The sequence below is a fragment of the Halictus rubicundus genome, chromosome 4, assembly GCF_050948215.1.
Source record: "Halictus rubicundus isolate RS-2024b chromosome 4, iyHalRubi1_principal, whole genome shotgun sequence".
In the NCBI taxonomy this organism is placed as follows: Eukaryota; Metazoa; Arthropoda; class Insecta; order Hymenoptera; family Halictidae; genus Halictus; species Halictus rubicundus.
Window position 1 is genome coordinate 15,287,814 of NC_135152.1, and position 23,383 is coordinate 15,311,196.

The 23,383-nt window shown below is 40.1% G+C and overlaps 1 protein-coding gene across 3 annotated transcripts in view; it reads right to left on the reverse strand.

Moving 5' to 3' along the window:
• Nucleotides 1–23,383, reverse strand: part of Cdgapr (GTPase-activating protein CdGAPr) — a 53,469-nt gene that overhangs the window by 20,690 nt on the left and 9,396 nt on the right. For all 3 annotated transcript variants that reach the window (XM_076786990.1, XM_076786991.1, XM_076786993.1), the window contains exon 2: nt 21,852–22,054. In XM_076786990.1, coding sequence (XP_076643105.1) covers nt 21,852–21,920 — 69 coding nt within the window. In that variant the 5' untranslated portion in view covers nt 21,921–22,054. The remainder of the gene's footprint in view (nt 1–21,851; nt 22,055–23,383) is intronic.

Consider the following 23,383-nt stretch of genomic DNA (forward strand, 5'->3'; position numbering starts at 1 on the left):
GGTTTAGTAAATACGCTGAAAGATGTCCTCAACGTTCTCACCGTACATGTTGTAGCATTGAATACATTTGTACAATAATTTGTTACAGCATGTGATTCGGTAAGTGCCGAAGTGATAAGAAATACTACTCCGTGATAAGAAGATTGCAGCATTGCATTGATACGAATGGCAATTACTTTGAACACCTTCTGTTAATGCAAGCTTATTTCGCAATTTTTGTCATAAATGACCTTTGCTGACCTTGAAAGACCCTAATGTCGCACCTCGTTGGATACGTCTCAATAGATGCTATTAGATAACAGCTACCAAAACAGACCCTGTTGTCCCATGTATATTTTGGTATATTGTAGTACATTCTGGTATATTTTAGTATATTATAGTATATTATAGTATATTCTGGTACATTTTGGTATATTCTGGTACATTTTGGTATATTCTGGTACATTTTGGTATATTCTGGTACATTTTGGTATATTCTGGTATATTCTAGTATATTCCAGTATATTATAGTATATTCTGGTATATTCTGGTACATTTTGGTATATTCTGGTACATTTTGGTATATTGTAGTACATTCTGGTATATTTTAGTATATTATAGTATATTCTGGTACATTTTGGTATATTCTGGTATATTCTAGTATATTATAGTATATTCTGGTATATTCTGGTACATTTTGGTATATTCTGGTACATTTTGGTATATTCTTGTATATTCTGGTATATTCTGTTATAATTTAGTATATTCTGGTATATTCTGTTATAATTTAGTATATTCTGGTATATTCTGGTATATTCTAGTATATTATAGTATATTCTGGTATATTCTGGTACATTTTGGTATACTCTTGTATATCCTGGTATATTCTAGTATATTATAGTATATTCTGGTATATTCTGGTACATTTTGGTATATTCTTGTATATTCTTGTATATTCTGTTATAATTTGGTATATTCTGGTATATTCTGGTATATTCTGGTATATTCTGGTATCTGCATCTTTTGTTTCGGAAACTTTTCTGCTACTATCACACTTTCGGAGTTATTTTAGGTGCAATAGAACGCTCGTGCGAGTCACCGCGTATCATAATCGGTGCTCCTACTTTTCGCTGGAGACAGAGTCCAGAATGGAATCGCTGTCCGCGCGGTGAGTATCGACGGGCGGAGACGCGACTTGTCTTATTTGGGTCATTGTATTTTTTGGCAACGCCGAGGCAAATATCGGGGCTCCTATACGTGTATAAACGAGCACTGTTCTCTCCCAGCTGGTTCTGGCAATCGCCCGGGAACGATCGTTCCGCGCTGCCTCCTGGTTTACGCTTCTTCAAGCCCGCCTCGCTGCCAATCCGCTATCGAATTTGTCCACGAATTTCATGTATACGCGGAACTTGCGCAATGGACCGCCGTCCGCGAACATAATCTGCGCCCAACCCCGCCGGTTTTGTGGCGAAAACAAACAAAAACGTTCCTCCTTCTACCATTTTCGAAGATACCATCGATTTATCCCCCACCGCTGCCCGAACAGCTTCCGGTCTTCTCTTCCAGAACATCGACATCGTTTCACCCCTTGTCCTACGGTTTTCTTTACGTCTACAATGATTAGATCTTCTTCGTCCTCGCTAATTTCGCAGAAGAGGGAAAGAACATTTATATCTATGTGTACATAGAATAGAATAGAATTTTATTTTGCCCTAAAATAAAAGCATAGCATCCATATTTAGTAGAGTTTGTTTGAAACGAGTCCAACTCGTTATTACGGCAAAGGGTTAACCATTGTAGGGAGGATTCTTTTAAAATTTGCATGGCATCCATGGCTAGATACATTCATAATATAACATAATAAATTTCCTTTTAATAGGAATAGTATTAATTGATCCCTGTAAGCATTGTCTCTTCGTTTTATTGCACGTGCTTCTGAGACTGATTTCGGAAAAAGTGTCTAGAAATGTGTTACTGCGGAACATCGCAAATTATGTATCGCGAACATTTCGCATAAAGTCACGAAAGTAGTGAAATATTATCAAAATTGATATGGGCCTGGAATGCTTTTAAATGCCGCTAATAATATCTAATCGAGCAATTTAGCGACTGTCATTTAAAATAGAAATAACAAGGTACAGTCACTGCGTATATGATTTCCGGACAAATTTCACAGAAAAGTACCCAAGTGTAGCAAAACTGGCTATTCTTGTTTCACTTCGTTTTACTACGACAGATTTATGCGAAGCCGGATTTTCATACTATACTGCAACCAAATCGAAGTACAAGACTCGACTCTACACCAGATATGATAATTCAGCTTTCTAACATCGTGTCTTATATCAAAAGAATTTGTGATCAAGTGACCCTAAAACATCGAAATTATCAGGAACGTAGTTTTGCAATGTGCACGCTAAGTTTATGTTACCGTTTCCGCGTGTTTCGTTTGAAATTATTAGCATTTCAGATTAACTGTTCGTTTTATTTATGATTTAATCGGACTAGAAAATAAATAAGGTGTTAATTGTAGAAAAAGTTTTGGAAACGTTAATTTAATGCAACTCTGCTTTGATACTTTTCTGGGCTGCATCATTTATTAATGAAATGTAAAGTACATTTATAAGATATGTTAGCATAAGAATAATATTGCTTGTCGGATCTGGTTCGATGTAAGAACTTTTTATGCTGGATCATCTTAGTGTTAAAAAGATCAGTATAAAAAAACTCGAGTGTTTTCGATTTCACAGTTTCAAGAGGAACATTAACATTAGACTGGATGCATAACCATCAAATTTTAATGATCCACAGAAATGCGACGTACTAATGTCATTAAAACGCTCTTTACCAAGTAATTCCCAGTAATTCAATCTTTTATCTGTCTGTAATCATAGTCAGCATAAATTAGAACCGAACGGACGACCATAAACTTCTTATGATCCGAAGAAATGTAATACACTAATTTCATTAAAATTCTCTAACTAGATATTCTAGACTATTCTTTAATACGAATATTATTACGAAATCATTAAATATCTATAATTTAGAAAATAGTGAACTGGCAAAATTCGGTATATAAAGGGTTGAGAAATGATATCATTGTATCTTATCTTCTGTCTCATATAGTAGAAACTTTCATTGCCTGCTTATTAGTGCTAATAAAAAAAAAAAACAAGAACTTTCATACGGTACGTAACTTTCGTGGAATCCCGAAGCGAAACTGCGAGTACACGTGTAATTGCCATATGCGGGACGAAATGACTGTATTTTATTTTTTATCGTGCCATCATCAGCGTGGCGACTGATTATGGTTGCGTAAAAGTAGTGCGCGCGCGCGCGCGTAACCGCGGAAAAATTGAAAATCAGCCGAAAGAAATTGCACGGGCGAGTTTCACGAGGACGACAAGGAAACGCGTGCGGACATTAATGCGTTTCGCGATCGATAAACATCGGGGAATTTACAACCGGCGAAAATGCCCGAGCAGCTGCAGTTTCTCCCGTTAGTAGGTCGACGAACTTTTTGGCAGCGTTTGAGCAAACAGTACGAATGCTGCGGGTGCAGTCTACTTCCATGATCTACGTTTATCCCTCTCGATAGTTTACAGACGCAGCCGAGTGCCACTGCGCGAAACAACGGCTTGCAGAATATCGTCTTCACCCGTTCGTTGGGTACACATTGATATATTCAAGCGATTCAATGTTTTTCCTTGTGAATGAACATATTTTGACATGGCTCCACAAAATTTGCAACCCCTCTCCGTGCAACCAGCCAGATTCGTGACGAGAATACCAAACGTAATCTGACTTTGTCATCCCCAATTAGTGTTCCTGATTTCTCAACATTTTTCGTTTCTCGAGAAATGAGAAATAAGACTATATTTCTCGAAAATTCTCGGGCAAAAAACTTTAACTCGGTGTTTATTCCTGTTCAGTATGTACATAACTTTAAAAACAAGGAAAAGATAGACGCTAAATATGACCGATAAATTTATTTATTTAAAACCAAACTTTTATAAAGTGAAACAGAACGCTTTTGTTTTCAACCCTTTGCACTCGGCGCTATTTTAATTCTAAAACTAAATTTTTCTTCCGTCTTAGAATATTTTCATTTTAATCATACGAAACCGATCCGACTTCTACATATAATATTTAAATGTTTAGTAATCTGTTAAATACAAATTTTGTGATGTAACAAATATTTTGTAATATTTTTTGTAATTTCTTTGAAATAATGCCACAACAATTTTTAGTGGTGCTCCAGAGTCACCACTCGAGTGCAAAGGGTTAAATGACTCCTTAAGAAGCATAATGCGTCTAATGTAGAATCAGACAATCTACTTCCTTTTTTTTTTTTTTTGTAACAAAATCTGTAGCCGCAGAAAAATTTCTTTCATTTTTTGTGGATGTTGGCTTTGTCGTATACAGAACATCCAAAAGTTGCTGAAGATTGGGTGTCCTTTTGGATGTGCATTACCTCACGTCGACATGCATTTGCAACAATTATTATAAATTTTCACATTGTAAACATGCATACGTAGGCATCGATGTGCTGCCTGTAGATATGCTTATACGTACGCGATTGATTAGTAATATGCAATTTGAGTTAACTGAAAATTCATTTCCGAAAATATGTTACAAAACCAATGAGATTCATAAGAATTTTCCTAGATTTAAATTTCTCGAGAAATACTGAAATTTCTCGAGAAATGAGAAATAATCAATTATAAAATTTCTCGAGAAGGAACACTATCCCTAATTTATATTTGTCAACTTACTTTCCCTGTTTCATACAAACAATATTTAGTTCTCTTAAAAGTACCACTATCATTATGATTAAAATTTCATACACTAGGTTATACAAAATAGACAATAACATACAGTACAGATGTTAAAAGGGTGAACAGTACAAATAATGCTCCGCTGAATGTTCATCGATATTTATTGAAATTTCTCAGATTTCAACGCGTTCCGCAATCGTTCATGCATGTTGATCTCTGATTATTAATTACAGCAATACTTTACAACGATCAGGTGTAAACGAATCCGTGTCGACAGGAAGGAGCACAAAGAGAATACGCTTGCAGGAAATATGAAAACGGTTACCAGCAGACAACTTGTTGTCTGGGAGATGATGATCGATGCATAGTGAAATCTTACGAGGTCACACCGCCGATTCTTCCTGACACGAGAACGGCCGAGCGCGAATTAGTTTCAAAATGGCACAGGAACAATCGTCCTCCGGCGAGTTCAACTGCTAGAAGCCATGCGAACCGAGGCGAAAAATTGATCTGCCGATAATGCACCCGGGGAACTCTGGGAAGTTTTCGACAATAGGGGCGGGGGGGGGGGGGGGGGAAGTTCCGAAGAGAAAAGTTCAAGCCAGAAAATTAATAGAAACTTTATTCTACCGTTCTGAAATGCAAGTATGCCGCTACTATGCAGAGAGTGTATCGAAAGTTCTGATGCGAGCGGAAAGTCGACGGATATCCCCGTGCAAAATTCAATTTCGCAAAGCGCGGAGAAAATTAATCTCCGGAAAATTAATCAAATTGTTTCTTCGTTCTGATAGAGCAAGTCTGAAGTTGTTTTTATTTTGCATAAAGATCCGACGCAAATTTCTATGATATTCAATGATACACTTTACAATTGCAACGGCATAACGGCATAATCATTGTGTCTTTAATATCTAGGAAAGTGTATAATACTAAAAATCCGAATAGGGAACGGCAACACTTAATTTGCGAACGTTAAAGCAAGTACAAGTGACGCGTTATTAACTTTCAAAATCGATGCTCCTCGGATCGAAATTTGCAACGAGACAGTTCCGTTCTGTCTCTAAAATTTCTTTTTGCGTGAAGAAACCGTCTTCCGGCGGCGCATAAAGGAACGTAAACATTCGAAACTCCGATATCGAATGTTGTTTGAGAAGCAAATTTCCAATGAACTAATTACGTGACAAGCTAATCGTGAAATGCAAATATTACCGAAATCTACTCATGATTTGTCGTGAAAGTCGGCAACGCGTTGCGCTAATTGGCTTCGCCGTTTATCGGCAAAGACTGTTTAAAAAAAAAACGGCAGGAAATGCATGCGAGAATGCGTAAAAGGTGTCGGGCACGTCGTGATATTAAATATTTGATGGTCCAGAGGGGAGGAAAGCCGGAGGGACGATAGATAACAAGGACACGTCGCGCAGGACGAGTCCATTAAGCGCGACCTCGTCGCGGGTATGTAGGTCGCTTGAATAAGATCAAAATGGGGATTAAAAAACCAAAGGGATAAATAAAAGATCCTAATATCCAATCGGTTCGAAGCAAGACAGACAGAGAGAGAGAGAGAGAGAAAGAGAGCGGATAAACTGTTCGAGAATATACAACAAGGCAGAGAAGATGAAAACAGAGAGGATGCATGTCTTCAGCGGAAAAACAGTCGCAGAGTCAGTCGCAAAACGCAAACGGGAATAAACGATAGAGAATTTGGAACACTACCTGAACGCCTCCCAAGAAAATTTCGATAAAACGATACGAGATCCTTAAACACATGAGAGATCCTGGTATCTCGGGTTAGGCTGTTAGCCGAAGGTCTGGGTGATCACGGTGGTGTCTCGGGTGGCGGCTGCGGCTTCGTTTCCCATGGCACGCGCGAACGGGCTCTATCGAGAACAGAGGTTCTCTGGCGTTGTAGTACGGATCTCACGCGAGAAAGGGAGAGGATAGTGTGCGAAGAGAGTGGGCCCCGGTCGAGGGTGAAGCAGCGTCGGGAAGAACTACCTCGAGACGGCTGGAACAGCTGGCGCAGCGGCTGGCAACGCGACGCATGGCGTCGCGAGAGCCAGGAACGTCAACGACGACAAACGGGGAGGACGACCAAGGACCAAGACCAAGACGATGACGACCAAGACGAAGACGAAGACGAGACTGTCGGGACACGAGATCGACCACGGATAACCAAGGATGCGACGTCGTCCGAGAATGAACGTCGCTGGATTGCGAGGAGGGTGCTGCACCGCGACGCGAGCCAGCCGCCTCTACTCGATGCTACCCGCTCGCTCTCGCGTATACGGATCCACGCGATCGCGTCTGCTCCACGGAAAACTGGGTCACCAAGTCACTAGCCAGCCTCCGATTCGCTACGCGCAGATACATATACCCTAGGATCCTTCCGCGACCCTGCTACCCGCCCGAATTCGAGCTGCGCCAGCCTACAACCACGGTAGCCCCCCGCTACAAGGGGCAGCTTCGTGTAGTGCCTCCGAAAAATCGATTATTTTTAGTCTCTTCGCCACTTGCACTACAATCTCCGTCGCGTTCTACATCGACTTTTTACCCTCGTTCATTCCGTCAAACGAAAATTTGTATTCGCTACTTGTCTACATTTATTTCAACGGGCCGGTCTCCGTAGATTCGCGATAAGCTGGAGTGACCACATTACCGTCAAAAAATGGTTTCTTAAATAAGAATATAAATTTGGGAGCTTAGAAGTTTGGAGTCCTAGAAATTAGGGAGCTCAGGAATTTGGGATCCTAGAAATGCATCCTAGCATTTTTCTGCCATTGGATGAGTTTTCTGGATGAAATCGAGCGCAGCGCGGGCTAGAAAATATCTCCAGCTACAAATCGAGCTATAATTTGTCTCGATTCTGTTGCGAAATAAAGGCGAAAACTTGAAGCACGTTTCTGGCGTCAGAATTCATAACATCGATAATACAGAGGAGAAAATGTGACAAGTTTAGTCACAGACTTGAGACCCGTCGGATCAAGACCAAGACGGATCCTAAGTCTGTGTCTGAAGGCTGTGAATGGAAATTATTAATTAAAATTTTTCATATTTTATTTTTCATACGAAGAGAAACTGTGGTCTCAACATTTTTATATCAAGTACAGAAAGGAAAATATTTAAATTCTAGTGAAAATTTATTAATATATATTCAGAGTAATAGGATAACAGGACGATTTAAATTTGATTTTTGCCGCCATATACGCGGCATTGGTCCGTTAAGGGTTAAGACCACAGGCGCAGAATTGTTTATGTAAAAGATAACATTCGTATTTAACGGACTATGTCTGAAATCGCCATCACGAGTCCGACTCGATGTTACGTGGCATGGGCTAAAGAAAATATATCTAAATTGAAATATGTAAGCTTCTGTATCAAACTGTGGATAAGACATAATCGGGGAGTTTTATGAAGTTGTGTTCGTAGCACATGTCAGGGGACCGTTGATTTGAATTGTTATTTGAATTTTTGATGAACAACTGAACAACTTATAGTGAAATCGATAGACCGAAATGAGTTGAACTAGTCAGGCGATTTGCATATGACTGTATTTTTAACGATGATCGCGACAGGTCTGGGCTACATTTGGCAGATAACGCAAAGGCCATGATAAGGAAGTTGTCGAATAATCTTGCCAAAAGACTACGGTTCGCGGAGTGTGGTTGCCAACGTTCGCAGAAGGTTATACTACATGCCTGTAATACCGAATTAGTTTCCCCTCGTAGTTATAAATAATTGCAAATATACTTAATCTTTTTCCGAAATTGTTAATTGAACATATCCTACGATCATTCTGCAGTGATATACTGAATCTTGCAAGTACTGCTACGTTAATGATACTACTGAACTATTAACCTTTTAGTATTATTAAATCACTCATCGACGTTCTAGGATGCGATACCACTATAGAGGCTAAGTTATGTTTTAGCACGACACTGTGAAATAGTGGCTTCCGTTCTCCATTTTGCACTGAAAGCTGCATTATACCTCAGGGTACCTCAGAATTTACGGTACAACCGTAATGGAATATTTCTACGAAAAGATTAAGTATAGAAAAATTTAATATTGAATAAAATGGTAATTGATGTTTACAAGTTGCGAATATGCATTTAGCAACACTGAAATAATTTGATCACCCGCTGCGTTGCCTTTGCATATTATAACAAGTTGAAAAGTCTGTAAGAAAACGCGCATCACTTTTGAACCATTGAATTCCTCGCGTTAAAACCTCGATTTTTTGCATTTTCTCGTCAACATTTACAGGACTGTATAAAAAAGACTGCAAAATTTTTGGTCCCAAAAAGTGAAGTTCAGCCGATACTGTAGTATTTTCGAAACAACGCGTGTCTTCCCGTGTCCCACCCGCTACGCACGGTGTCTTCAACAAAACTGAACGATGGGGTGTGAAAGTAGAGGCTTCGAGCTTGAAAATATGTCCAGGTTCGCTTTATTTAGAGATTTAGTGTTCAAATATGTGCTTGGACTGCGAAGACTGTTGCCGAAACAAACGTTGCCAGCGAAGGTGGTAAATAAGTTAAATAGTCGAGGACTGGAAGAAGAAGAAAAAAGGCGCATTTGTTCCGTCAATACGAAAGGAGGCAAGTGGAATATGGGCGTTCATTGTGTCGCTGATGTGAGAAGGCAACTGTCTTCCGCCTTTCGAGGCGGCAGCACAATAACGCCTGATGGAAATAGTTTCCAGCAAAAACTGGGTCATTCAGGTAACACGTCCAATCAAGCAATAATAATGGCAACCTTGGGGCAGTGGAAACTAGAGCGAAGCTAGCGGCAAAACAGGGATTCGGGATACGAAAATTGGGACTCCCCCGATACGATATCGCGAAAAACTGAAACGGGAACCAACCACTATTGTACGGAGAATCCTTTCACGCTTTGCTCGATAGCCGTATATTTTTTGACCTTCGCCACCGACGTTCTACACAACTGTTTCACCCTTTGTGTCCCGAAACTGTGCCCCGTCCTTGTCCCTTCGCTTCCATCTTTATTCTAGATACTTCGAAACTGCAGATCACACACGCGCTACATACATATGTGTAAGTATAACGGGTGTTCGGGTAATAGAACAAGGTACTGTAGACCCCAAAGGGTTGAAGTGGTAGGTGGTACTTGCGAAGTTTGAATAACAGAATTTTTCTGCAATGGTTCTAACAAATTAATGGGAATTCCCGTGCGTTGAACATAAGCGAACGAGTTTAACACCCTTGCATAACCAGCGAAATAAGCCTAAAGCGACGAGACAATAGGTAATGGCGGCGGATAAGAAATCTGAAGGTTACTGAATCGTTCTAACCCGTTGATCCTTAGATTCTCTAATCTCGTTACGTATAGAGGAGCTACTTTATTATTTATGAGGGAATCGCAGCGAGGTTCACCTATGCCACAACTCCGGGGAATCATGCATTTCTATCGTCTTTGATAAATAAGTTTCCACCAAACAACGAACCCATTATTCTCGGAGATCGGCTGAGCAATTCGAACACTTAAAAGCAATTTAAGCCTTAAATTATTTATAACAGAGAGATTCGCGTAGTCTTGATACAAATGAATACTATGTAATCTAGAAATCTCATTGCGAAGCTGATTGAATATTATAAGATGAGGAATTACGACAAAATAATTGAACCACCACGAAATGTCCTTGACAATTCTTATGTAAATGTGGGTTTAGTGTTACTGACTTTCGCCCTTAAGTTTGCATCGTTAAATGTTTGTAGCTCAGTGCAATGTTGACCGATTTAAGTGAAATATTCAGAATACGTATAATTGATACAGATGTACAAAACGTACTTTTTAAATTTTTAATATAAGCCCGCATAAAAAAGTTGCAAAATACAACTTTTAGTACTTTCTCTGTAATTTCGACCAATCGCAATTTTAATCAAACATTTTTGCTCACGTTATGTAGTGATCCAATTGTTCTAACTTCCCAAAAAAATTCGAGTAGTATAGTCCAATATTGACAAAGTTATGCGATTTTTAAGAGCGTACGAATACTTATGGGACTGGCTGTATGCAAAACCGCAATACGAAACAGTCCTACGATTACTCTACAAAAATTTCCAACCCCTACAAAATTACTCTTCAGACCAGAAGACCTCCTTAATGCTTCGTATTATTGACTTCGCCAGCGTTCGCGTGATTCATGCAACGCAGACAACGTTCCATTCGCCGTTCCTGTGTCCCGTTTTCATGAGTCACCCTGTATGCAGCCCCATAACAGAGTCGCAGGGCGAACGGCGGGATTCAATCCGCGAAGGACACGCAGAAACGCGGCCCAACCGCGCCCATCCTCGTTAGGATGACGCCTCGGAAAAACTATACGACGATGCTTCTCGCTTCCGCCCTTTTTTTCGTCGCAGTACTCTCGAATCAATAATCCTCCACAAGGACCAACCTTCCTTTGACCGTAGGAATTCAAAGGCCCCCCTCCATTCTGTCTGCATTCCGTTTCGCGAAAGACTCGACATGCTTTTTCAGTTCTTCCCGTTTATTGCGTCAGCAGCGGCGCAAATAAATGCGTTTTAATTGTGCTCGGGAATTCACGAAATCTACTATACCTCGTAGAAAGATTATTATCTTTTGCGAACCCCACCGTTCGTCGACGATTTGACGCGCTTTCCACTGAGTTTGCATAAATATTCTACACGCTAAACGTGCATACGTACGAAAACTGTGTGGTGTTAAACAATATACAGCGTTTGTACCGTTGCGTTTTAAATGTTAGAACACGCTATAAACGCACTCTACTAATAATAAACAGACTATTGATTTGATGCATTCGCGGCGTTAGGTGCAAACGTGCAATAAATAAGAAGAGAAAGCTTCGTGATTAGATTACCGATCTTCGCGCGTTTACAGCCTATAAAAATCTTTAATAAAAAGTAGAATCCAGACTTCCGTGGATTCTAACGCTGTTGCAAACATTATGAAAGATGGGGAATCCGGTGCGGATTATAAAATTATTATAATATCAGAACAAAATGCATCGAATTCTATTAAACCTTATAAAGCAAGTGCATATTTACGACAAAAATGTAATTATACTATAATGTGCTCTACATTTTATTATTCGTCTCCCGTTTTTTAGCATACGCAATTTTTAATTACAAGGACCACACATCCATTTTCGAGCGTACGTCTAGAATCCCGTTGGCCAGCAAGAACACGTGTCATCGGCAATTAATCCTATCGTATCCGATGTTTTAGCAGGTGGTCATAAATTGTTGGCGTGCATTCAAAAATAAAAATGGCAATTAAATGTCCGCGGATGTTTTTCTGTCGGCATTCCCGAAGACATTCCCGTTTCCTCGTGACGGTGCCCGTCCAACAAATGTTCTATTTCTGGTTGCGGGCATAAAATTTCGCACGCCATTATTTACGTCTGCTCTTTTCTTCCGATCGGCGCGCACGACGCGCGTCGGGCCGCACCGGGCCGGGCCGGGTCGGGCCGATTGGAATATCCTGTCGAGCGTGAAAACCCATCCCACAATATTTTACCAACGCCGGTATACTAACAACCGACGGAATGAACGCTCGGAGCAGCGCATCCGCGATTAGAACCAGCCCGGCCGCCCATGGATCTGCTTCGATGGAAAACGATCGTCGATCATTCTATTAATCAATCCGGCATTGGCTGGACGTACCAACGAGAAAGCTGTGACTTTCATTTTATTAATCATTCGAGCGGATCGATTGACACGTTTGCTCTATTTTATGGTTGAAATTATGCATTTAAGAAAGGGAAAGAAACGAAACTGCGCCGCGCTCGGATTGGTCGGCTGAAAACTGAACGACGAACGACTCCTGGAAACGGCTAAAATGGATCATGCTGTGTGGATCAGTAAAAACGTCGAAAGACGGAGACAATAGAAATCACACTTTTTATCTAAACTTGGGGACCGAAGTGTCACTCTTTTCGCTAGTCGAAAGTGGAAAAATGAAAATCTGATTCATTCTATCATCCAAATTTACATACAACGCACTTTAATTCTAACAATTTTATCGAAAAAGTCTGCGATACGAGTTCAAGCATCTACAATTTTTGCAAGTATTCAACTGGATGAATTAAATCGTAAATACGCAGTGAAATTCAAATTTCCTTATCTAATTGGGACTATCGTCGAATTATAAAATGTGTAGTAAAAATTTAGAAATAAAGAGTACAAAGGTTTCTTTAATTTCCCGAGGCTATTGCGTTTTACAGTAGAATGAAGATTCAGTATTCTTCTGCTGACCACAGAGTAGTCAGTGGTTAACCAGCAAGAGACTATCGATTGACCAATCTCCAGACATCTAGTAATCATCAACTGACCATTGATTGACCGTCAAGTGACCATAGTGTGACCACAGACTGACCATTCCACGACCATTCACTGACTAGTGGATATCTACTATATTAGACCTCCTTACACGAGCATGGATTAATAACCGATGGTAATAACTAGACTCCGGATCTTTTTGCAAAATGAAACCTTTCCGTATCAATTACAATAGACAAAAGTCAAATAAAAATTTCTTTCTTCGTTTAATCATTTTACTAAGTGGAAAATGATATATTGACGTTACAAAGTTTGTTTAATCTTTCTAGTTCTTCAAACAGCTTTCCATAGCAACCCACATAGCTTTCGTATAAATGCATAATCAGTAGAAATAACAGAATATCATCAATATTTGCAATAAACAATTCACATATTTGTTCCACTGATCAAAATTTTTATTTTAATGTGTACATTTAAAACGAAGATAGAACGATAGAAATTTAAACTAGAATATTTTTCCTTCTCCTTAAGTTTATCGAAAAGAGTAAATAATTGTGACGAAGGAAAAGATTACAGTATTGCAAATATATTACTTATCAAGAAGATACTGTCAAGTATACTGAAGTTATAAGAGAAGCTGAATTATTTTATACAAGTTTCCAACTCGGAGTATCTGGAGCCTTCCTCGAGACAAACTTATCTAAAACCATTAACACTCATCTGTAGACGATTAGTTACGAAAGTGAGACCACTTTATCTCGACGGATCTCTCGTTTTGCAATCGTCGCGTCGAAGTCTCTTCATTAAGAAATGTAATGGACGCGGGTCATTAAAGAAGACAGCGTGAATCACGGAGAAACGCGGGAGAATCGCAACGAAAGCAATTTAGTATCGATTGATATGCAGATGCACAGAATATGCCGTTTCTGTTGAACATGTTTTGTACGAAGTTTCAACATGAACGCAATGTTCGATATAATATCAATTGCACCATTATATTAATAAATTCCCTATACTTTCAATTCTCTCCTTTCAATTAACGCCGCTCGCTTCAACCAGATTATAACTCCGGTCATTGCAATTGCAATTATATGTGTAATCATATAATTATTTACTGAATTTTAATTTTAACTAATCTTTAAATTCTTTATCTTCTGTGAAATATATCATAATTATTAGACTGCGGACTATTAAACCGCAGCACAATTAAGGAGCTCTGCAGGCATAGATCTTTCGAAAACTCCTGACAGAAATATAGTGAAAGGTGTACCCAATACGGCAGCACGTTTTCAAGCTATCAAAAACCATAAAACAACCACATAAGAGCATACTTGAGAAAAAACTTTTCAATTGCGTCCTGTTTATTTTATCCGTTCGCTAATGCGATCGCCTCTTAAACGACCAGCTCAATCTTCCTTAATCCTCATCCGCATTACCGGATCGCAGTAATCAGTAGCAGCAGCTTAATCATCTCGTACAATGGTAAATTTTCTGTCTCCGTAAGTGGGAGTACGTTTCTTTCGCAGATAATTTAACGGTAAAATAAATACTCACGAGAGTAAAATAATTTCCACGCTCGGCGTGGATCAAAGAATCACTGGACGATATATGTCCCTGGGTAGACCCGTGTTTTGGACATATATCGTGTAAACACTGTACACCGAAATGCTCGCGCAGCTTGAAAGAGAAACGCGAAGTTAATGAACGCATTAAACAACCGGCGATAAATCTTTCGAGAAGAAGAAGAAGAAAGCAAGTGTCTGGGCAGCAAATTAATTTTCCATTTGCATCCAATTAAACGGGCCCGGGGGCCCGTATCTTAATCGCGAACACGTGGTAAACATTCAGCTAGTCGAACCCGTGAACAATCGCACGAAAAACTAATGGTAAGAAGAGTCTAATTAATCGCGCGGCCTGAAAGTGTGCGTTTTCTCGTGGCTCGGATGGAACGCGCTCGTTCATAAGCCCGGCCCAGCCCGTGTTTTCTTTCGCGGATGCTCCTTTTTTCATGCATGTCTACTAGCAACGGCATTGAACGCATATGTCGGCTGGTTCTTGTCCGCTTCGCGAAGCCAACGCACGTTCCGGACGCCAGTGAAATTCATGAAACGCTCGCTACTCGCTGCCTATGTGTTATTTGCCGCGACTAGTCTGCAAAATTCTTCTTCAATTTATCCCCAGCGAAAATCTTCTAATCTTCCCGAACTCGCATAATTTTTCCACCCAGAGTGACCTCGTTTTAAAATATTCCATACGTACTTAACCCCTTCCCGTGCCATTTAGTTCGACGAAATCCGGGCCCAAAAGAATACCTGTGATACAGTCCTTTGTAAATCATTCCACGACTCTGACTCGTGATGTTCACATTTGGCAGATTTTCAGTCCACGAGTCGTACTCGTGACGTTTACGTTTGAGCCGAAATCTTCATCACGAATCAGACTCGTTGAAGTACGGGAAGGGGTTAAAAATATGCATTCAAAGTACCTTCGAGTATTTACTTTTACACCGATGCGTACATTCGCGTTAAACATATTTTTAATATGTATCTGTGTGGTTAAATTGTCCTCTAATTTTACAAGCATAAGTTGAAACATTCTCTTCCGATATTGGTGGGGTTGGTTTTAACAGTTCGGTTTAACATAAATACTTCTTATGATAAAAATTGCAAATGCTCTAACGCTTCTGTGCGTATAGTATAGTTTTATAAACTTCCACGGTCTTATCATGACCAAATGGTTTGTTACTGAGGTATCGTTATAATTGTATTAAACAAACTCTTTTGAAGATGGCACGTTTCCTAGAAAGTGGTTGGATAATGCAATGATCCTTCGTTTTCTGCTATTTATGTTATTTTCAATTGTCACGTGAGAACATCCAGTTGACCCATTAATGGATGAACTTATTAAGAAACGCTCATTTAGCTGTACCACTCGTTTATGAAGTTCACGCGGTTACTTCGAAACTGCTCGCGACCGTAGTAATTAAGCCTCTCCCCGTTATTATGCGTATCTATTCTGCTGTTTCTCTTACATAAGAATGTGCGAAGATATGCACACAATAAAAGACATACATCGTGCTTTTAGAAAATTTTACGGTTCACTTAAGACGTGAACAGAGGAGCACGCGTTTTTCGAAACAAGTAGAAGAGGTTTCCCTGCTGTCAGGCACAGAAGGCTCTTTTAATAAATGTTAGCCGTTTGATTAAATGTTCCTAAAAGTTTTGCTTTAAACGAAAAATGGAATTTCATTCGGAAAATAAAATTCTAGAATTTTATTCTACAAATATTCTGTTTGGACAGTGTTTACCAACATCCAACGTTTACCATGAGAGTCACGTGGCTTTCCGGTTGGTTATAGTTTTTCTCCGCATTTATCGATGGTCATAGAAAGAAAAATAAATAAATAAAATGATGCTCCTACATATAGCGGTGCGAAGAAATTAAACAGGAAATATACAATATGGAAATCCCTGCAGTTAGGTGTCATACCGAAGTACCTGAGTAAATCTCGAGGGTGGCAGGTAACAATGAGGCAGGTCCGTAACTTATGGCCTAACAGCAGTTAATAGGAATCCGAGAGCTTTCTTTTTTTACTGCACTGGAACTTCATTTTCTCGGCGCGCGTAGGTTTAACGGCCAAGGGAATATCAGATTGTTGTATACGAAATGTCCAATTTTAGAATGCAAAATGCTGTGAAACGTTTTCATCAAGAAACACTATTATAACCTGCAGCTTTATTATTTACCATTTTACGGTACAAAACTGATCTTGTTGGACTTTAAACCTGATCGAAAATCTTCTCCTATCTTCAGTTCTTGTTTAGATATCTAATTTTACTTTTACAGAACGTTCATTTCAATGTTAATCATTGCGAGCGTCGCGTATGCTTTTTGTATTGCTTTATGCGATGTTTGATGAAAATGTGGTGGATAAAAATTTTAAAATGACAATCCTGTAAATAAAGCATTTGAATGACTAAAAAATTCAGTTTCTAGCCTAATACAATTGAAAAAATTCGATGAAAAAGTATGTTGATCGAAATGGTGAATAACTTCTATTTAGAAGAAAGTTATGTTCGTACGACGATACTGTTAAAAATTGAACATTTCATATGTAACAACCTAATAGGCAACTTCCGTTGAATTGATCAGTGTTCCGGGAGAGGATGTTGGCTACGCGGCTGCATACAAATAGTGTTCAATAATCGTGGTACTCAACCAGAAAGCTCACGTCTATTCGATAGATAATAGATACTCCGCTGTTATCAATTTTCATCAAAAATAGCAAAAAGTTATTTACAATTTGGACAGCATAATCCATACTTGCGCGAAAAGTTGAACGACAAAACATAAATCACTTAACAGTATGCGATAAAAAAAAGTCATTAAACGCTTTCAGCAGAACATTTTCCGAAGGTTACACACCATCGACGTGTGTAAAAGTGAAATTGATTTTTTCGACGCCCTCTGCAACGGGCGTTCTCCTTGACGCAGTTAGGTCGGACGCGCAAGAATTCGAGCCTGATCGAAAACGTATGGGAAAAATTGAATTTCCCGGTGGTATCGCGATTACTACGGACACCCTGTACATGCACGACGGTAGCGGCGAAGCCTATCGATTTGCTCTCACGCTAGCGAGATGGACGAACGAGACCAGAGCGAAATAGAAGCAACTTCCGCATTCTCCCGTGAATGCGGCTTTAGCTGTCCCTCCGAAAACCACGCGCAAAGACCGCCGGTTCCTTCTCGAGTTCGAGAAGAAACGAAAACACGGAAAAAGCGATCTCGCTTTGACCCCGGCCACGTGTAAACGTTTTTATTCGCGAGGCGTCATCAAAAATAGCCGGACCCTGTCGGTTTCCTCGCGAACCTGTAAGACAAAGTTGCGTGGCTTTTCGATCGCTTCTGTGCACCCTCGTGCACCACTTTGTCAAATTTCATCGAGCCGTGAATGTCTCGACGCGTGTTACCAACAATTTAGCAGGGTCGTGTTCGCGTGGCACTGCGATTTGCCGTCCGGTTTGGTAAAAAAGGTGGACGTGAAATTTTTCGTCGAATGGCAACTTCTATTCGCCTGCAAAAATGAAATCGGAGTTCAAAGGGCGACGCTTCGAACACTGTGGAAGAAGTTCGCGTTGAATCGCAACGGACGTCTCGCGCGAAGATAATGATTTCCAACGACTAATTGAGGAATTGCAGAACTGTTGGAATCGCTGTATTAACGCAGAAGGGAACCGCTACGACGGAAATGGAAGTTAAATTTAGGCTGATTAACCCTCGGACTCCTGCGAGCTCTAGGCCTATGCCGGAGGCATTTCTGACCCGCAGCGATATTTCACGGATTTTGCTCCGATATAAGACGATCGCTCGGGACCGGCTTTCTGAGCAACGGGACGCTCGATGTTGCTCGATCAGGGAAAATGAAACCGCGATTCGTTCAACTAGGCAAGGAGAACGTCTTCGGATCGAGCACAGTGAGAGGAATTTGTAGAAAATACGAATTTGCACGGAATTTACATCCTGAAGAATCCCGGAACGACTTCGGCGCTAAAAGAATTTTTAGCCCATACGTGGGTGACGGAATTAATCGTGCAGGTTTTAAAATGAATTTTTACGTTGATATATTCATTGTGCTAAACCTGATTAGGATCTGTAACATGCAAGAAAGTTGGAGGATTACTCAGTATCATACATTGAATTTTTTGCAATTTTTATTTCATTGCTTACTTTGATTTTATGGAATTTTGGGGGTTTCTAGTTGGGCGTTCAAAGTGTTAAGCACGTGTCTGCTGTGTATTGCCTTATCAAAATGAAAAGATTGAATTTAGTTCATCCAATCGTGCAACCAAAATTAGTCGTTACGCCGCGAGTCGCCAACGACCAAATGACTCTAGAATAATCGAATGTCTCTAAATAAATGTTACTTTAAATCGAAACGAATTCAACTAATCCACGAAGATCAACGAAAGATAACAAATTCAATTTCTCCGAGGAAAATTCGATCTTGTCGGTTCTTCCAGATTACAGAAAATGATGATGACACCGGACCGGCAACGTTCACAGAACGTCGCAATATTTTCTGGAACGAAGTGACGATGCGAGTCCGATACATGAAAATGATTATTCCTCGGCAAAAAGAGAAAGTGAACGGGTCTCGGAGAAAGCTAAACGAAGACACAATTTCAAGGAAGATTAAAAGAGGAAAAAAAAAGAGGAAGCATGATGTACGATGCGGTTTCCGACCTACGCCAAGCGAAGGTCACGCGAGTAATTAACAGACGGCTGATACCCTCCAGGGACAAAACGAAAACGAAAGGAAGATCAAGGTAAACGAAGGATGCGATCAACCTGTACTGTTTAGCATGTAGCGACTGTTTTCAACTTTTTATGCATAACAATTGACACCGAACAAACTGCGGCTGGAAGCTGAAGGCGATACGTAACGTTAAATCAATACCACCGGCCGCAATTATTAAGCACACGATCCAGTTGATATAGCGTATATCGGATTTAATTAAACATCGTGCGTAGACGTGGCACGCAGCATTGTGCGAACCACCGTGCTTTAATTAACAAGTTCTCATTTTTCAGAGGTGAAATTATCCCGCGAAAACTCAATCTTTTTCCAAGCACTTTTTCTGATACAAAAAGGAGGTAAAATACTTAGAGCTAGAATAATTTCTGTAATATAATCGGATAATGATTAAAATAATCAACTCACGAGAGTATAGTATCGAGAATTGTACGAAACAAAAATGGCGAGATTGGTTTGCACACTTTCACATCCAAAGATGGGATAGAAAGATCTAAACTACGGTATGTGAATCGATGGATCATAGGCTTAGATCCTTAGATACGAAGCTGCGAGACTTGGGCACTTGAAAACGCTCTAACCGGAAGTTCGGAGAAGCTTAGGTTAGTGCTTTCGAGTGTCGAATACATTTCCGTTTGGATCCTACGATTCAAATTTGCTTTGACTGTCGGGTCTTGGCTTTTTGGAGTTTGAGTTTTCTGGTTCCTTGTTCGCAGAAGTGGATCTTTGATCAGACTTGAGTTCAGAGATCCTGAAGCTCGAATCCTTGCGATTAGTCTACGTCCATATGCGCAGGAGCAAGATTCATCAAATTCGCGCGATCGAGTCTGAGCAGCCTTTAATGTGGTTTCTTTGCCAGAAGTATCGCAATTCTGAATTGATCTAATTTGACTTTCACGACGCTGCATTGATTTGATTTGGTCTCTCGACTTTGAAGTAGCCTGACCTAAATCAGTTAGATGTAGGTTGGCTCCCGTCGAGTTCCTCAAATCTGGTTGATCTAATCAAATCCCTCGAACCTCTTGAGATATAATTCCTATCAAGTGGTCCGAAATTGTTACGAATTACCTGTCTTGTCGTTAAATTGCTCAGATTCGCGCCCGGAACATGCCTGCTCCTCGTTTATTCGTTCTAAATAGATTTACTCCTCAATAGCAAACGGACCAGATTGATATCTTTAGATTTTGGATTGCCCCGGTCTGGATTTTGTCGTACTATCGCATCAGTCGATTAAAATACTTCAAACCTATTTTCAGTGCAGTTTCGATCAAATCGCCCCAGATTTCTCAAAATCAATTCTGCCGGTACTTGGATCGTCCGAACCGTATCTCCGCTTCTTGAATCGTTGCTATTCCCGATCTGCCCACGCTAAATTGATCTCGCAGCCCTTCGTTAATGTAATTCGCGTATCCCATTTGTACCCCGGATCGATTCGAGTATCTCGGATCTAAGTGGATAGAGGTTCGACCTGCGTAATAATTCAAACTCTAAGAACCGTTCGCACGAGACCATACTCGTTTTCATGCAAGTCAAATACCGTTCAAATTTAATGTAAAACTCGCAGCATACAATCTTAATTATCATACGTGTAAACCGCTCGTTAACACTTTGCTTGCCGGCACTTTTGCAAGTCTTTTTACGATCGACGACCAACGGTTGAGAACCTCTCGATAAACAATTGCGAGGTGACTAGATTTTTAAGTGTAACAACTTCTTCTGAAAATTAATATTCGAAAGAAACTTATCGAGATTCTTTTATACTTGGTTCGATCATTGCAAAGCCTATTGATAGGCTTTCGGTAGGCAAAGTGTTAACACCAGAAGTGGAAGTTAACACTAGAAATTGTTCTTGTAGTTTCAACATGGATAACTTGTTTTGTTTAATTCTAGTAACTGTACGGCAAGGAACCATGGACCATTTTGTACTAAATGATAACACGGAAAATAATAATGCTTGGCGCGTACAAAGATTGTAACTACGGTAATGTCTCGATATGTGTGTGGGACATTTAGTTATTATTTTATGCAACGTATTTGTGACCATTTTCTGATTCGAATGAACCTAAACACGACGCAATACGGAGTATATTTGTTTGCTGTATTGGCAATTTAGTAGAACTGAATGATGACATAAACTGTGATGTTATAAACAATCTAGTAAACAAAACTCCTGAAGGAGATTAATTAGAGCTAGCAGCCTAGACCCCTTGCCCCTACACTATTCAGTTTGCAGATGCTCAGCAACTTGCAATCTGTTTTATCGTGAAATTATTAAAAATTAAACAAACAAATAGGATCCAAACTATGTCGTGTTTGGAGTCGTTTCAATCAGAAAAATGTCACGAACGCGTCGGCAACAGTCTCGTGAAAAAAAACATTAGCAATAACAAAGTTTAATATTGGCTTCCAGGTTCGACGCTAGCTGCAAAGATCAAATAACGGTCGTGAAATTGTTCCATAGACGTATCGAGACGTTACTGGACTTGTATAATGAAAGAGATTACTCACTTTTGCAGTCTGTGGCTCGATGTCGGTAAGCCGTTGCGCCCGGGGCCTCTCTTGAGCCGGTCCTGGCATCCTTTGCAGCCTCTCCGTGGACGAGGACGAGGAGGACGAGGATCCAGGCCTCTGGCCTGGTTTGCCACGCGCCAGGATGACGGCAGGATTTTACTTTCCTTTCGATTGAACCATTATTCCTCTTTCGCGTTCTTCTGCGCAAACAATTTGCCATGGTGCTCAGACGTCTTTATCGGCAGTTTTATAACGGCGAATTATTAACTCGCATACTCGCGTAGGTGTGCGTATCGGCGCGCCTATCCGTGAATAGCAAACGATCGTAAATATCGTGCGAATCACTTACGTTCTCCGCGAGCGCCGATTAAAACGCGGACGGACTGCTTTTATACCGTCGATCCCGTCCCTCTTACCGGATCCAATGGATACTATTAAACTTCGGGATTTTTAGTTTTCTACTTAAATCTCCCTGATTAACGGCACGCGCACTGTGTAATTTCTGACCATAAAACTTCCATTTTTAATTCGGCTTTCTGTCGGCCGTGCGGCGTTGATTAAAACCAGTCGCTGGGATCTTTGATCATTCGGATCCGCCGCGGAGCGTAATTATTTTTGGTATAAACGGTGATCTAAAATACTAACAGATTCGTCCATCGATTATATCTTGGTGATACAAAGAGGCAATCTGGTAACGGGAGTATTTTTTAAGACGGACATCACCTGACAGTCGGTGCAGCAACTATTTTTATTGTCGGCTCTTCTACTCCTGTTATTTCATAATTAGATTTCATGTATTTACGGTAAACTTGAGTGGCTGCAATTTGAAACGAGAATTTGAGGGCTGCAATGTATTGGGCTTATCGAAACTATTAAAGGAAGAATAGTCTGTTTGGTAAATAACCACAATTAAGTAGTTTATTTGAAAGGGATATGTTATTTAATACTTTAGATTAACCTACCTACTACCTACTTTAATACAAATTATGCTGGACGAGAGACATAATAATGATAAAAAAAAAATAAAATAATTGTATTAAATTTCGTATTTCACGAATCCTCGGTTTCATAATAAACGAGCAATGTTAAAATGACATTTCTTTCTGCGAGCAGCTGTGACACCATAATTTGGGTTTCACATTTTTGTTGGCCACGTGCGCATGGCTGAAGATACTTTACAAAATGCCGATCATACGTGTTCCGGCGAGGTATAATTTCCGATACGAACGGTCCTTTTAAAATACTAAATGGTTGAGTAAACAAGCGGTGTTCATCGATTTCCACTGCGACACAAGGCGAAAACATTGTAACGTCCGAAAAGCCCTCCGCAACAAAGGCTGTCCGCATGTTATAAACCGGGCCAGCTGACGAATAATTCAATCCCCGAAACGCAAAGTGCTTTTAAAATTGAATTCTAGCTCGGCGTTCAGCGACCAACAGAACTTTCGCGGCATCCTAATAATACCCGGCATTTATTTTTGTCGCATTGGGAACCAGCCACGCCGATTGTTCCCTTACATCATATTTAC